We start from the raw sequence: 17500 nt of genomic DNA, 5'->3' as shown, positions 1-17500 counted from the left end.
TCAAAGATGAAATCGACACAACTCTACTCATGAGGAGCAACTTCTGGTTATTGTTGGGATATTGCCAGACTTAACTCCTCACCACTGACAAATCCCAAACAAGAGGCAGTCATGGATTATTCGCTCCCTTCCCCAGGGGAGGAATTGTCCCCTCCAAAGCACACCTGTCTGAAGCCTTACATTGTACCTCGATTCCTTTAGAGCCTAAACACAAGTTTTAGTGACATGGAAAATCACAGATTTCCTAACTTCCTACTGGATATTTGCTGTGTATTTCAAACTAGAAAACTACTGAAGAATGGGTGTTTCAAATGATTAACAAATTATGAAATATGTTACCCACTTTTTCTGTTACCAATGGCCGCAAACGTGACATCTACAATACTGAGAGAATTTGGTCCCATACTTGGGGGGAGAGGAAACACAGTGCCAACAATTCATTAAACAAAAAACACTGCAAAAAAACCCTAAATAGATTTTTCAATAAAGTATGTGCAACAGGTTTTATTGGTGCTTGTTAGCAATGACCTGCATATGTCATTTGTATGACTATGGCCCTACCAGATACATGGTGATGAGACACATTTCACCATGTTGCCCCTTCTATAGACTCTATTTATACTCAAGGATGAATGAATTGACAAGACAAGAGGTGCGGCATATAGATTTGATATACTGGCATAAATTTAGGATGATCTACATTATTCATAAGTACTGAAGCCACAAATGAGATATGTAACAACATCCAAAATGAGTGTCAATAGAATCTGTTCCCGCAGCGCACCATCGTATATTCCTATCTGTCACATATTCCTTAGAAATTTCTCCTTCTAAGAAATCTGGTGTGCTCAGTCTGGAAAGCAACGTTGCCTTGGGATCTGTGATAAGACTTGCCTAAAAGAACAGGCTTTCAGAAAACTGTATAAAAAGGAAGTGGACAGAAAACACAAAGAATTTCCTGCTACCGAATTATTCCCTCTTTTTCCAATCCAGCTGTGCCACAGTTGGGGACCCAAAAGTTATTTGGATCAGATCAGTTTCTTGGTGTCTTAAAAACAGCAAAATCAAAACTAAACCAATTGAAATATCACCAGTCCAGCAGGCAACAGATATGACAGACCTGACAAATAAACTAATCCCCAGTCTATTTTTACAGACTGACGAGGCAGAGAGATGCAAGTCTACACATTGGAAAACACATACAAGCTAAAACATTGGATATTTTGACACTCACTTGTCATTAATGTACATTTTTTAAAGGTTTAATTTATTACAAGTGCAACCAGTACAGGATTTGATTATTCTCTTTATTGTCACAACATCTCAGGCACAAAGCTGTGTGCTTGAATAAAATTTATTTATTTTCCAGACAGGTGAAACTGTTCATAGAGTGGTGGCTCCCAGAAGCCAAGAAATGGAAGGAGTGTGCAGAAGAATGGTATAAAAATATTGAAGATTAATGACCACTTTTGTGCCAGATACAAACCAGAAGCTCTCCACAGCAGTACTTAACCTTATATTTGAAAGGGAACTAAGTGTTTTCACCTGCTAAAATCTCAGTCTGGATTTCAGATGAGTGACCTTAACCCAAAAGATTTTGTTTCCTATACAAACCATCCAATCACTCACACCTATCTCTCTATTTAAATAAATATAGAAGTTTTACTGAACAACAAGTCATAAATAAAGTCTTGGTCTGACAAGTAAAATAAAAAATGCTTACCACATTTAATAATTTTAATTTTACAACTTATCAATATTATTTAGTTTTAGAGTGAGGAAGATTTAAAACATTCTAGATAAGAAAACACATACATAAAAGCTACTTATGGAATTATCTATTTTATGGCAACTTTATAGTAAAAAAAAACAGAAAGGTACCTGGAATTTCACTGAAAGACTCTCCGAGGACAGACACATGGAAAGGCAGATCTTTCTCTTTCAGCTTCATCAGGACTTTAAAGAAAGTTTCAGGGTCTTTGTCATGTTCCCTTAAAACAAAAAGAACTTATCTCAATATCTTGTACTTGTGGAACTGGGGTTTTCCTGTTCATATTTCTTTTAAATTGTACTTTTGGGGACTAAATGTCCTCAGCATAATTTCCCTCTTTTTTTTTGCTTACACTGAATGGTTGAATATTTTCCTCAAAAAGGATCACAACTCAGTTTTGTCAAATTCTTTTCTTTCTTCCCTGTCTTAAATTGATTCCTTCACTCTTCAAAATACCAAGTCTGAAAGTGAGAAAGATTGAGTAATATCTCACCCAGCTGAAGGCAAAAGCATTTAAAAAAATTGGGTAAGAAGAAAAACAATTTATTTTTGCCTGTCAAAAATATGTATATATGACTACCATTACAGTTCACCCCTTTTTCCAGGAGAATCAGGTTAATCAAAAACTTTTCCTACACACACAGGATTTCCCAAACTGGAAGTTTAGAAATTCATGCTATACTCATGAAAAGCTTCCAAACCATTCAGTGCTTTAGGTAAAGAAAGGAATAAACTACCACAAGGCATTTTCTACCTTTAGATTTTTAAGGAGTTAACTAGGAATCAAAATGGAATACAAGAAACTTGTACTTATTTATAATTTCAGCTGAAGATATTATTAAAAGTTTGTATGGGCATGAAACTCAGTAACATGAAACACAATTCAGGTTTATCTAAAAATAAATTAAGCCCCTAATTTTGTAATCTGTCTCCTTTACTAGCATGACATGAAAGGTTCAAAAGGTATCACAAACGACCTAAATTTCCAAATTCTGTAACTTATATTAAAAAAGAAATGAGATAATTTCCCCGCTCTAAGGTGAATATTATATCTTGCATTAATTACGCTGCTTTAAATTATTGTATTTCAGACAGATGTGCACCATATGCCTTTTAAAATATTTTGGTTTTATTTATTATTTGGAAAATTCCACCTTTTTCCTTCCTGTATTAAGGCAAAATCTATAGCTCAGCTGTCCTGGTGTCTTTCTTCACAGAGTAATCTTGTAGAATGAATCTGCAGGTCTGTCACTCTGCTATATAAAAGATTAATAATTACATCATTCAGGAAATCTGAAGCTGAATGACATCTGCAGCTCTACACGTGTTAATTTCTCATTCAGTCAATATTTTTGGTTTAGGGAATTAAAATAAATTAATCTTATAATTAATGTGACTTCCCTAGGCTGAGAAACCTTTAGGAATTGGGGAGTTTTCAGAATTTTCTTAAAATAAAACCAGACAATAATCACTTTAAGAAGTCCTCCATCCCCCAGATTTGTTTTGTTCCCAATAATAAGGAGGAATGCAACTGCATAAGCTTCGTAATTTGATTCACATCTGTGAACCAGGAGCTTTCACGGCAGTTCCAGTAACCAAAGTGGATAAAGCACTGACTTGGAGAGTGGATTTCTCCCACTTGCAAAGATCCCAGATCTTTGCCTGTTAGTTTGCTGCATCCTCACTCATAAAACAGCCACCTGTTTCTGGTAGGTAACTTATGTGCAGAAATATGTTGCCAATACTTAGTTCCCTCCGAATGCCCAGCTCATGGGACACAGGATTCAGATTTGGCTGGAAATGAAAATCTCTATTGCAAATGCTTGCAAGGAAAATAGCCTGGGTGCTGGGAGTCTGTGCAATTCATCATTAAGTTTCCCCTTAGCCTCAGTTTCCCAAAGGCAGACTTTGTGGGGGCTTTATCAGTGATGCTGTGAGCCCACCCTGTATCCGCTCATCCCAATGGACCGACGCATCCCTGAGCCGGCAGACTCCACAGCCACGACGCTGACAGGGATCTTTCCAAGCTCTTCACAGCCCCGCTATCAGCTTCACAGTCACAAAAAGTCCTTCCAGCAAAGGATATGCTTTCCCTCTCGCTTTCCAGAAGAGACCAGGGGTCCCAGAGGCAGCCAAAAGTGGAGGATGCTGTTGGAGCCACATTGTCAAGGAGCTGGCAGGAGAACACGGAGCCTTACAGCTCGGCGAAGCCACATAAGCTGCACATATTTAGGAAAACTGATAGGAATTGGAAGTTGCAGCTTTGTTTAATAGGTGGGGAAGAACAGAAGGAAAATTTGGCACCCAGAAGGAATGCTGAAAGGGGAAACATTTCCTCTGCACTGGAGCCTCTCTTACGGATTTTCTGCTGTAGGTGAACCTCTTTCCATATCCCTGTATAAAATATTTCACTTTTAGGTGATAGTCACAGATTTTAATGATATATATTTTATGAATATTATAGCTTTTCTATTTGGGAGCTCATCTGATTTGATTTACCGGTTCCTGTGACTTCTCCACACCACAACTCCTTTATTTGCAGTTAAGACCTCCAGAAAGCTTCTGGTCCATGCACATATAGACTGCAGTGTGTAATTATTCTTCCAGGTTACTACAGGTATTAGCTGCTCCTGGTAGAAAGCAATAAATAGTACAAGACCACCTCTTTGCTGCATCAAAAAGAAGAGAGCTCTGCTTCTTGGCTGACATGGAGAAAATCATATACAATCCAGTCTGCCTTACTCAGCAACAACTGCTAAACACACCAGATTGCCATAGCAGTGATCGTGGAAAAAGATGAACACAATATGGAATGTCTGTTCTGTAAAGATCTGCTCAAAATGATGTGCACTTTTGGCTGCATCTGTTGCATTTTTGAGCTTTATTAAACAGTATTAATTATATATAGTCCATTTCCTGAAGAAGAACTGCAAAACAGTATAAAAGCCTGATACTAAAATGCAAACTTTTCTTTTAAGATATTATGTTTAGGGAAAATGCAAGCTAATGTGACTCCAGGGTCTGGCTTTGTTGTTTAGTTGAGGTATTTGAGATGCTTTTGTATTTTCACTTGATTTGATATGCATCTGGTAAAGGAAAAATAAGAACTGAGTATGGCATGAAGATGCTCTAAATTTTATCGTAAGAACATGAAAACACCAGAACGACCAAACTCCAGCTGTAAACCCCCAAAACAGACACAGACACCACACCTATGCTCAGATTTGAGAGCCCTGCCTTAGAGACATTCAATCTCCAGGTTTAGATACTGCATGTTACATTTTTTTATCCAGGATTTTTTTGAGTCTAACCCATATTTAAGAGAGATATCTGAAGTCTGTCTGAGATTTAGTGATTCAGGCAGGGGGATGTGGCCCAAGGTTCACCTGGTTTAGTGACTTCCCTTTCTAATCTGAAACAAAACTTTTAAGAGTGTTCTTGAATTCAGAATGGGAGGATGGTGGGAGCAGCAGCACCACTACTGAGCCTCCATTATCTCTGCCTTAGGTTTTCTGTTCATAAAATGGGTGTGACAATATTATTTCTTCACCACAGAAGGATGCTGTCAGGATTAATTGATAACTTGACATCCCTCTTTTCAGCCTAAAATGACTTTGAAAAGCAACTTCATAGCACTACAATGATGCTCCTCTATACAATCAATGGCAACAGGCTACAAAACACCCTTCTGCTCTTCAAGGATTTGGGTAATTCAGCCTGAGCCCTCAAGCCTTATCCATTTCTGGGACTGGAAGGAGAGTACATGGAGACCAGCTACACTGGAGTTATTCCCTGGGGATGCAAGATACCCAGTGATAGGGATAAACAAGAAAAAAAAAGTAAAAAAAAATTAGCAGAATTTGGCCCTTTACATTATTCAATCCATATTCATCTCCTGATTTTGGGTGAAATTCAGTAAGAGACCCATATGGTCTTCTCTGACTTTAGTTTAAATTTTTAAGTATATGTAAACTTATCCTACATGGTGATAAACGTAGTTATTTAGGATTTGGAAGAAGGCACATCTAGAAATGCAACTGGGAAGTAGAAGACTTGTGGAAAAGAGGCAAGACTTGCTCAGAGGATAAAATAAACATAGTCTATTAAAAGCATATATTAAAACATATATTAAAAGAAAAGGGGTTAATGCATTTAATCAGCAAGGAAAACCAGAAAATACTAAGTACTACATATATAGTATGTGATGCTTGTGAAAGCAACAGCCCTGTCATGATGTCTCTTAGAATCACAGAATCTTTAGGTTGGAAAAGACCTTTAAGACCACCAAGTCCCACTGTTAAGGTTCTGCATATTCTGAAAGGGTTACAAATAAGCTCAGCTAAAAGCAATATTAAAGGGTTGATCTTAATCTTCTTAGGACATTTAGCACGGGAGATTTTCAGCAGGAGAGAATCCCAAATTGTGAGGGCACGCAGCAATATTTCATGTTGTACAGTGCCTTAAATACAGGCATATCACACTGAGTGCATCTCCTTCTGCCTCCTCATTTCATAAAATCACCTGAATGTCCGATGGGCAAAGGTGGGAAAAGGCATAAAAACTTCAGAGTTGCAGTACCATTTGAATTTTTAAATTTTTTAGGACGCATAGCAAGAGCCAAAAAATTATTTCAGCCTGCCTACAATGATAGTTAGAAGATAGGTGATAAAATAGACCACTGAAGTATCACTCATTATTTGATGAGGTTGGGCAGCAGTTATGGAGATCAGAATGGTGAGCCAAGAGACATCCAAGGAGAAGAGAAGGGGACAGAGAACATCAGCCATGGAAAGGCACAGCTGCAGTGGAGTACAGGGAAGGTATGAGGGGCAGGATGGGGCTGGGGAAATTCATGAGCACAGAATCAATAATTAGAAGTGAAGGAAATGATGTTTCTAAGACACAGACGTTGACATAGATGACAGTGGTCCTTTGCTTTTGGGGAAGTGGAATAGTAAGGTGTGAATTTGGCACAAACAGGGCAAAGGAGATGGGCAAAGCAAAGTAAAAGGGAGGAGAATCATAAGAAGAGAAAAAAATAATCAAAAAATCCATATATTCACACAGAAATTTAAAAAATTATGGTATATCCAAACCCAGAGAGGAAAAGGATAAATACAGGGTAAACAGAAAAGGGAAAAGGTATGGGACTGGGAAAATGAAAGAATACAGAAGAAGCAGACTTGGAGACAGGGACAAGATGTAGAAAATATTTGAGAGTGTTATCTGTGGTAGAGAAAAGGTCAGAAAAACCCACTAAAGATATAAAATAGAAAGCAAAGAAGGTAATTAGAGAAGACTGAAGAGAATGAAGCAAGCAAAGGCATACAGTGGCAGGAGCAGGGAATCACAGCACAGAGAGGATGGAGAGCAAGAGCACCTGGAGGAACAGGCAGAAAATCTGCAAAAACTCGTATCAGAGATCACATATCTGAAAGAATGAAGGCAAATAAAGGCAAGGGAAGTCTCTGCCAGGAGCTGGAAGGTGCCTTTGCCCCAGGAACATTCTTGGTCGAGGTGGTAACAGCAGGAACTTGAGATTCTTTCCTGTTTGGACTGACCTGGTATGGCTGTGGGGAGGGTGATGAGGAGGTCACAGGCTGATAAGGGGGGTCGTATGACATCAGTCTCCTGTACCCTAAATCTTTCAGGGCATTCTCAAGAAGCCAACAGTAGCACACCAATAAATGGTGCAATTTTTGCATGAACACCCTACAGAACTACAAACAAGGCTCCAATTCAGGCCAAATCCAACCTAAAGAACCACATCAGGGATTTTTTCACTGCATTATACTACTTACTGTATTACACTTTGATATTTCACATTAAATCTTGAGCTTAGAAAAATCTGAATATAGGTTTATTATAATCCAACAATGTTAGAAAGTAGCAGTGTAGTCACAAAAAATAAACGTAGCCTTCAAAACAGAGAATTGCAGAATTCTGATCTTTTCCTGACACTGATTTCCCATGAGACAGCTCTGCCCAGGTTTCCCCATCTGCAAGATATGGTCTTAGAGGAGCTTTCATTTACAGAAATATGGTGAGAATCAGAGTCAGTAAATACTTTAGGAGAATAATATTCTTCTTAAAGTAAGAGGACTCATGTTACAAGCCTACTCAATATATCACATAAAATACGTTCTAGCAATTATTTTCACAGAAGACTTTCCTAAATCAAATTACTTTAATATACATTTTTCCATGTTAAGACTGGAGGGGGGGGGGAAACAGAGCAGATAAAAAAAAATTAAAATTCTATACCAAATTTCTGGTAACAATGCTCATGATAACTGCAAAAGAGAAACTATTACTGCCACGAAAGAGGTATTAGAAAAGAAACAAGGCAAAAAGAAATAACTATGAAAATGCAAACATGAAGGAAAAGTTAATTACTTTTGGTTTATTCAGTTTATCACAGTATTTTCCCCTCTTTTTACATTTCCAAGATGAGGTAGAGGTAGACTGTAAATATGTAGTTAAGTCCAGTGAGTTTTCTTTTTCAGCTGATCTGCTTTATAAAATGTCTTTGCTGTAATTGTGCCTCTAAACATTGTCTGGCATCATCAGCATCAAAAGTTACCACAATATCTAATACCCCCTCAGTTCACAGAAAATGGAGTCAAGAAGAAGAAAATGGTTTTGCATGAAAAAGGACCCTACAGAATAAATCTCAGCTGGCAATTGGAGGTCCTACAAGCAAAAAAGGTCCCAACCCTTGCCTGTGCTTGCAGAACACCTCCACAAGCCAAGGAATTAAAAAATGGCACTGGAGAGGCAAAAAGCAGCCAAGCATCACTGGCAAATACAGTGTTTTATTTTCTATTAAAGCCCATGACGTATTTACAGTGAGGAGTGTGTATTTTACCCTCTGATTTGTTCAAATTGCTGGCCTGAGAAAAATGGGTGGCCTTTTGCTTTACGCTGGAAAAGCATTTTCTCCTATCTTGTGTTATCTACAAGAGATTCATAAAAAAGAGGGGGAAAAAAAGAACCTTGGGAGTTTATTGTTTAGATTCTTCTTTTCCCTTCACAACTCATGAAGAAAAAACTCAAAATAAAATATTGCACGTTCTCTAACCAAAGAAAGCTCAGGATCAGCATCAGTCACGGAGCCTCCTGCTTATTTCCTAAAGGGAGATTAACCTTTGAAGACAAAGACTGGTGTTTGGTCTCGGTTACCTTGGTGTAAAAATCAATAATGCCTTTAATTTCTTTTTCTCCAACTCAGCCAGCCTGGCTGTTCCAAAGCAAAAGATTCAGATTTTAAAAAAAACCAGAAATATTTTATTTGAATTTGCAATAAAACCCAGGAACTGCTATGGACTATCTTCAAATAATTTATTAAAAAAAAAAACAAACTAACTTTACTGTTTCAAAGGTAATACAGGGAAAGGTTTCCTGTTGTTGGGAGCAGATAAAATATCTGAGTGACCCTGACAGCCATACACAACATATCCTATTGTAATTCAACTATAAAATGCTACAAAAAAAATCATGTAATAGTAATAATAAATGGTTATGAATAGGATAATAAGTAGATAACCATGTAGTCAAGTGGCTCCTTTAAAGAACAGGAGGAGCTGTATACAAATATAAAGTTATATACAAACTACTTCATAAAATCTACATTACTACAGATTTACCTGGGAATAGTGATCCCACCTTACAAGTGGCTCCTCTCTGATTCCATGGTGGATTCATATCAAGCTACAACTACTTAACACTCCACCAGATACCTTTCCTGGATCAAAAACTAAGTCCTGGCCTTCGCAAAGTAATACCCCAAGAGGAATTAGCTCAAGTATCTGAGAAAACATCCTTATAACAGCTCCCAACAGCTCCCAACCAGGAACTTTCTTGGCACCAAGACCAAGGCTTGAAACTCATTATTCAACAAGGTAAAAGTAACTCCAAATCTCACTGCTTTCAGAATGAGGAATCAGCTCACTGAATTGAGTCAGGTTTTGCACAAACAGCTGAGAAAAAACAGTGATTAGAGGACACAGGGAGGGGGAAAAAAAGGGTGAAAATAAGGAGAAAAGGAGAACAGGGAAGAGAAGGGAATGAGATATGGGTGGTGTAAGAAGAGAAAACTAATTAAAAAGAGCTTTGAAGGAAGAAACATAACCCTCCCATTACTGGTGAAAATAAGGAGGAATATTAGATCACTTTCTTATCAAATACTTGATTTTTGTCCCTTGAAGGTTATTCCCATACTTTGGTCTGGGGTGCTGTGAATTACAATGGGGGCTGGTGGCACCATCTGCTAAGTTTGCCGGAGACTTTGTATTACAAAACCTCTTCTGTCCTTGCTTATGATGTTTCCCAAAACTAAGGCTTATCTTGGACTATAATCTAGAAAAGTTCTGCCCAAAGTTTTCCAGAACATCCAAGAACAAGATTAAAAAAAACCCAAACACAATACTACCTTGTTAAACTGCAAACAATATCTTGATAAACTAATTTTTAAATAAGCCTCTGTTTTAAGTATTTGAACATCTTTTTGTTTTCAATAACTGAATATTTGAATGTATTTTGTTTGCAGTCCAAGAGACACTTTTTGTTCCATGTATTGGATATCTTTCTAAAAATGTAGCCAGGCTTCTGAATTTGTGCCTGATCACTGAACAATGCCCATGTTTTGGGCACACCTAAGGGTAAAGCTGAGCAGGGAAGCCCTACTGCTGCAGGTCAGGCTGCCAAAACCCAGACAGGATCTAATATCTGAACTAAGAACATGGCTCCAGTCTTCACTTTCAATGACTCATCTGCTGCACTCAGAACGACTACACTTTGCAGATTAAATAACTGGTTCATACGCATTGAAAATAAGTAAATAAACCAGGAAAAGGAAGATTTAGCAAGGAAAATAAAACACTTTAAGAGATGGATTGAAAAGGCAGAAAGCTGTACTGGTAATGTGTGATTTTCTAGTTTGATTAAAACTCTTAGATATGAACCAGAAAAAAAGGCAAAGGGGACAAATAAGATTTGGTCAATATGATCAGCTATGAAAGAATAGCATGGCAAAGAAAGAGAGAAATAAATGAGTGTAGAAGTAAAAGAGATGGGGAAAAGATACAACACAAGGCCAGTTCCTATGAGGAAAAACAGGAAACCAGTGTAAGCAACCAGGAGGACAACACAGGTTGGACAAGGGGGCTTAGGATAAAGCAGGGACCAGTGTGTGTTGTAAAAAATCCCCCGCAGACAGAGGGAGTGAAACGACTCACTCAGAGAAAGCCTGGGGAACTACAGAAGAGACGAAAATTTGCTGCAAGACTATGTGTAAGGAGATGCCCAGGGAACTGAGTCTGGCAAAGACAGAAGCAAGAGGTTTAAAAGGCCAAAACCAGATTAAGGTGAAAGGCATGGAAAAGGATTTCTTTGATAGCCATAGGTGGAAGAGCCTTGAGAAGACTCCTTAATCCCAACAGTTCACATGTGTTTCTGCTCAAAGACTTGGGTTTCAAAGAGGAGAAAAGACTCCATAAAATGAGCTTACCACCATGGGAAAAGGAAGAGCCAAGCTTACTGGAACTGTTAAGGCAAACTGGGATGCATCTGTTCCAAACTTAAATAATCTTCAAATGTTCAGGTGATGCAGTTGTAGTCTGACATTAACTCAAAATCAATTTTTCAGTCGTGGCTCAAGCATTTTTTACACCAGGCTCCAGAGGATGGCATTAAAGTGGCTGCTATGTAAGCATCTCAATAGTTCAGAGGGAATCACAGCATCACAGACTCATGGAATGGCTTGGACTGGAATGGACCTTAAAGCTCATCTCATTCCAACTCCCCTGCCCAGGTAAGATGCTGCTTCAATCTTGACTTGACAGGAATGGAAAAAGGTTCTACACCAAATTGGTCGAAGCACAATAAGAAGCAGAATTGGGCCACAGAGCTTAAATATAGAAAAGAAAGTAGAGTGCTTAGTAGAAGTGAAAGAACCAAGTGTATTTGGGGAAGCAGTAAGTAAAAAAAAAAAAAGGTTCATTTTAATGTGATTCTTTTTCAGCCTATTAAGCTCTCCAGTATCAGAATGAAGTCTGCTAAAAGTTAGTAAATAAAGGCTTTCAGGAGAGCTTTATTAAATCACTTATGACTTATCAAGTTAAAACTCCCACTCAGATATCTTAATAAAACTTTCAGAGAATATATTTAATTTTCCTGGAAATCAGAAGCCAGTTGCTAACTACAGGAGTTACTGTTGGCTACACCACCGATCAGCTTCCTGTAAATAGAATATTTGCCAACAACTTCAATTAGTTCTCTAAAGTTTCAGTTTCTGAAGGTCAAATAACTATGTAACTGCTTAATAAAGAAGCAAAGAAGTACCTCTAAATATCTCCAAGCTCTGATGGGCTTATATTCTGCTCCTTAGGTGAGGTATTAGCAAAGCTTATTTATTTTCATTTCCAAGGCTTTTATTTGCTCATTCCCTTGTGGTAAAGCTGATTTCCATGATGATTCCCTTCTTAATTTTAATACCCTTTTTACTCATCATATAGACATAAGAATTTTCCATAAAATAATGAAACCCTTCCAAAGGAAATGAAGACAACCAGGAGAGGAAAGTAAACTACAGCTTCCTTCTTTTTTTTCCCCCTTTCCCAATTAATTGATCCACTGTCATATGCATATATGAAAGATTTTTTTTAATGAAAGGAAAATAAGGTTAATTAACATAAAACCCCTCACTCCTTGAGATGTTGAATTTTGTATTTTATCCATGCTGCCTTAAGTGCCTTGATATCCCAGTAATGACCTAGTTCTCCTAATGAGTAACATTAACCCCTGGCTGTAGCTGTCCAGGACTTAATTGTCAACTGGAGCTGAAATAGGAGAGTTTGCCGATCAGCAGGTATGTGGTATATTAACTCATGTCATTTCAGACCCTAATAAATAAATCTGTTGCTAAGGCAACAGGAACATCAGCAGTATCACTTTTTTCTTACCCCCCCCCCTCCTTTTTAAAGGAAACTGCCTTTCACACTGAGCTTTTAAAAAAAGGAAATTAGCTACATGTAACCATAATTAGAAGAAACATTGTCTCTCATCTCAGAAACATATCTACATTAATGAAAAAAGGCATTCAAAAAGAGGACTGCTTCTACTGTGACCAGGGTAACTGAAATTATTTCCCTCGACTGAGGGAATGCAATTTGAAGGATACATCTGAGTGGGAAGAGATCACAAAATATTTCAGCTCTTTGTATTTCTAAGATAGTTCCTCTCTCCTTTCACTCGCTGCTGATGCCACTGGAGCAAACTCCTTCAACGATTAATCAGGAGCCCAGGCAACTGAAACCAGAGGAGAAAAAACACCACTCAAACCTAAACACACTCACTGCCCTCTGTGGATCTTTTGATATGATTGGCAAACATACAATTTCTTGGAATGCCAAAAGATCAGAGAATCACACAATCATTTAGCTCGGAAAAGCCCTCAATGGTCACCAAGTCCAACCATTCCCTCAGTATTGCCAAGGCCACCACTAACCCACATCCCCAAGTGCCTTGTGTACATATCTTTTAAATCTCTCCAGGGATGATGACTCCACCACTGCCCAGGACAGCCTGTGACAGGGCTTGACAACCCTTTCCATGAAGAGATTTTCCCTAACATCCAATCTAAACTTCCCATGGCACAGCTTGTGACCATTTTCTCTTACGATATCTCACTTCTTGCCTCAGTTTCTCTTCCTCTAAGATCAGATCCCAGCTACTCTTGTTCAAATACTAACAGATTCAAAGCCAATTATTGCTCTTGGAACAGTTACTTTAGGCTCTACCTACCCTAGAAACACAACCAAACTACCCAAAATTCTATCTGGCTTTTCAGCTGAAGAATGCAAAGGCAATACAAAGCATCTTTTTTTTGCCATTACCAAAATTAGAGATGTTTTCTCCTCTGGACTATCAACTGTCTATAGCCCTTTGAGAAAATGTGCTATAAGCATGAATTGATGCTGAGATATCCACTATAGCAGAACTTTCACACCTTCATTAAAGGCTGAACATATCCACAAGCTCTTAAAAACAGTGATCAAGGAACAGCACATCTTCCAGTGAAGGGGTTAAGTGCCCCAAATCTCTCTGCTGCAGAAAGACATTTCAAGGTTAGACTTCACTGAATGAAAACCCAAAGAATGGATGCTTCCAAGTTGCCCTTCCAGTTAAAGTTGAACTTCTCAGATTATTTCATTACCTTTCTTATTTTTTATTTGGTTGAGTCACCATCCCTGGAGGGATTTAAAAGCTGTGTGGATGTGGCACTTGGGGACATGGACTAGCGGTGAACTTGGCAGTGCTGGGTTACTGGTTCGATTCAATGAACTTCAAGAGGTCTTTTCCAACCTAAATGACTCTGTGACTAAAAAACTTAGTATCTGCTCTCAAACTTAACCCCAGCTTGCATGAATGTGAATTTAGGCTATTTTTAAGTGTTCAAGGACAGGTGTCAGCTTCTACATAAATGTATCCACATACACATTCATGACACAGGTTCATTCACCTCATGTCATCTGTATCTCAGCCCCAATGACCACTGTTTTCTTTGGGAGTATTGGATCCCTTTTCTCAGACACCGCTAAAAAGCTCTTCTGAAATTGTCATTTTACATCCTTTGGGCTTTTTACCCTGCCTGGTACCTTGTAGTTAAAGATGTATAAACACTTGCATTTTAAGCCTACTTTTTCAGTCTGTCTTATCTATTCACCACATCTACTTGTTCTCTGCAGGTTGTTCATAATGTTGAGGATGCCTGTTGATCCTAATGGCACTTCTGAGTACTCAAAGGTGATTTCTAGGTGGACCACCTATTCCTTCCTCTTTTGCTGTCTTGTCCCACCTGCGACTCGATGGGATAAGCTTTGGTCCAAAATATTCAACAGCATGAAGAAAACATGAGTCACTGTATTCTCAAGTGTCTCTACATGAAATAGTTTTGAATTCTGAGTTCAAACAGTAACTACACAAATTCTGCACTGTGCTGCCAAGATAAAGATGAACAAGTTACTATTTAATACTTGGATTTTATATATATTATGTGCATAAAAGAAATGCAAAATACTGTTAAAAATCTCTTTCAGGCTACTCTCCTTCACAGCTGGCAGAGGACTTGTGCTCAGCTCACTGACAAAAAGCTGCCCCATCACAGAAGGCACAACCCTGACTGCACCATCTGGGACAAGCCCTTTCCAAGGACTCTCTCATGAGTGACGAGGATTAGGTCCTCAGAATGGGCAGCCACATCTTGGTAGGACACATGATGATGACAACACCACCTTTTCTCCATTCTCTTAATTCTTTGTGATACTCTACATTAAAACCAGACAATTGGGCACAGCACTATCTCTGTACACACCAGTTTCCCTTACACCAGAAATCTTGAGATAATTGTTGCAATCTAGATTTGGGGTTTTTTTCTTCTGAAATTACTCTTTGTGACTTCCACCACCGTTTCTCCTGCTCCTGTATCTCCTGCCCCATGTCCTTCCCCATGTTCTTGTCACACACTGGTAGGTATGACACAAGATAACAGCTTTATCAGATCTTCCATGTGAATTGACAGCAGCTATTTGTTTGCATGTGTGTATAAATTCTTGCAGATTCCCCATGTGATTTTTTTATCACACCCATGCAATTAGGGGAAGAAGAATTGATTTCTGACAACTTTCTCTTATCAAGTGTTTAACTGCTGAGATGACATAGAGCACACAGGGAAAAAGAAAAAACTTAAGGTTTGGGTCAATGACTTGAGTTCAAAGCAATGCTACAGGTCTTCCTCAAGAAAAAGCAAAGTAAAGAACCACCAATCTTATAAGATAATTACATACACACCACCTGGATGACATGACTGTGGCTGGGAGTGCAACAGATTTGCAGCTTCACACATGCACTGTCATGCTCATGTGCAAAAAGAGCACAATTACAGCAAAAAACAGGTTTGGCAAATGTCTGGGGCCTCGCTGGGGACAGTGAGAGGGAACAATGGATGTATAATGCTGGTAGTGTAGTTTGGGGTGAGGAGAGGAGGATCGTGCCACACATCATTGTCATTATCCTAATATACTCACTCTTCACCAAGTATCATAGAATCATGGAATGCTTTGTGTTGGAAGCACCTTAAAGAACCAACTTGTTCCGCCCCTTTGCCACAGGCAGGGACACCTTCCAGTAGAACAAGTTGCTCCAAGCCCTGTCCAACCTGGCCTTGAACTCTTCCAGGGATGTAACAGCCACAGGTTCTGTGGGAAACCTTTGTCAGGGCCTCCCCACCCTCACACTAAGGAATGTTTTCCTAATATACCACCCAGCCTTCACTTCTGCCAGTGTGAAGCCATTCCCCCTTGTTCTGTCACTCCACACTCTCATCCAAAGTCCCTCTCCAGTTCCCTTGTAGCCCCTTTGGCTACTTTAAAGAGGCTCTGAGGTCTTTGTGAAGCTTTCTCTGCTCCAGGTTGAACAATCCCAATTCTCTCAGTCCTTCCTCATAGTTGACATGTTCAATCATCTTCATGGCCTTCTCTGGACTCATTCCAACACGTCCAATATGGGTGGTTGGACATGATGCATCTATGGCTGGACTCGATGAACTTAAAGGTATTTTCCAACCTAAAGGATTTATGATTCTAAACAGGCATTTTATCACCTTGTAATGGAAGGGATACCCCAAAGTTCTGATCAAAAGTGGGAAGTTTGTCCATTGATCACCAGAATTTTGCTCTCCATTTCCAGCAAAGCGCATTTGCACAAAGGGAAGAGTAATTCCTTGGCATGGCCCTTTCAAGAACACAGCTCAGAAACCCATCACCACCTTTTATCCATATCCTCGGCCATAAGTCATTTCTGTTAGCAGTGCCTTGCTACAGATGTTTATAAGAAAACATGAGAGACTTGGTGAGAAAGGAGAAAACAAATTACTCTGTGGAGAACCTTGTGACTCTGCTAAAATACTGTCAGTTATTTATCTGTTGTCAGCAGAGCTTGCACACTGCAATCCTTCAGTCAGCTTCAGTCAGGGGGATGGAGAGAAGGGGCAGGGATTGCACTGGAGGACCACTTCTCATGCAAGGATATTTTAACATCGCTTTAAAGCAAGAATGTGTCTGCTAGAGAATGGCACTTCTGATTTTGATGCTGTTCCAAGCGGGCAGGGCCTATGTTGGGTTGACTTAGGAGAGGTGTTGGGCTAAGGCTGTAATTTAGGGTGTTGGCGGTCCCTGCAACGCACCAACACGATGAGGTCAGCACCACTTCATTTAGAGAGGTTTTCTGCAACAACAGCACGACTTCACAGAGATTCTTTTTTACAGTTTAGCCAAAGGGGTTTTTTGTTAGGTGAAGGGGAACACAAGAATATAAAAAAAAAAAAATTCCTCCTTTTCTACTTATTTTCCCCCACCCCCAAAATGAAAACCACATGTAAATCATCAGGGTAGACAATGGTCGTTAAGTATTATTGTATAGGACAATATCTGCGAGCGCTTCGTGCTGGAAGACAAGCAGGATCCCACTGCCAATGTTTTACACACAAAAACCCCCTTGCACATTACAACACTTGGCTAAAATTAGTCTGCTTTACGGAGAGCCTCGTGCTAGGCCCAAGAAGGGGATGCTTTTAACTGCTGATGCCTGAATAAGGCACGCGATGGCTTCTCCTCTAATAAGGCAAAGAGTGCTTATTTTTGGCTGCGGCGCCCAGCCAAGGGGTTCCTTCCA

General features: G+C 39.1%; 1 protein-coding gene across 10 annotated transcripts in view; it reads right to left on the bottom strand.

Moving 5' to 3' along the window:
• The window catches only part of GTDC1 (glycosyltransferase like domain containing 1), a 180095-nt gene that overhangs the window by 16015 nt on the left and 146580 nt on the right, over positions 1-17500 (bottom strand). For all 10 annotated transcript variants that reach the window (XM_071561806.1, XM_071561805.1, XM_071561811.1 and 7 more), the window contains one exon: positions 1882-1991. In XM_071561806.1, coding sequence (XP_071417907.1) covers positions 1882-1991 — 110 coding nt within the window. The remainder of the gene's footprint in view (positions 1-1881; positions 1992-17500) is intronic.

The sequence above is a fragment of the Pithys albifrons genome, chromosome 8, assembly GCF_047495875.1.
Source record: "Pithys albifrons albifrons isolate INPA30051 chromosome 8, PitAlb_v1, whole genome shotgun sequence".
NCBI lineage: Eukaryota > Metazoa > Chordata > Aves > Passeriformes > Thamnophilidae > Pithys > Pithys albifrons.
The sequence above is the reverse complement of the archived record's forward strand: the minus strand, read 5'-3'. Positions and strand labels throughout refer to the sequence as shown.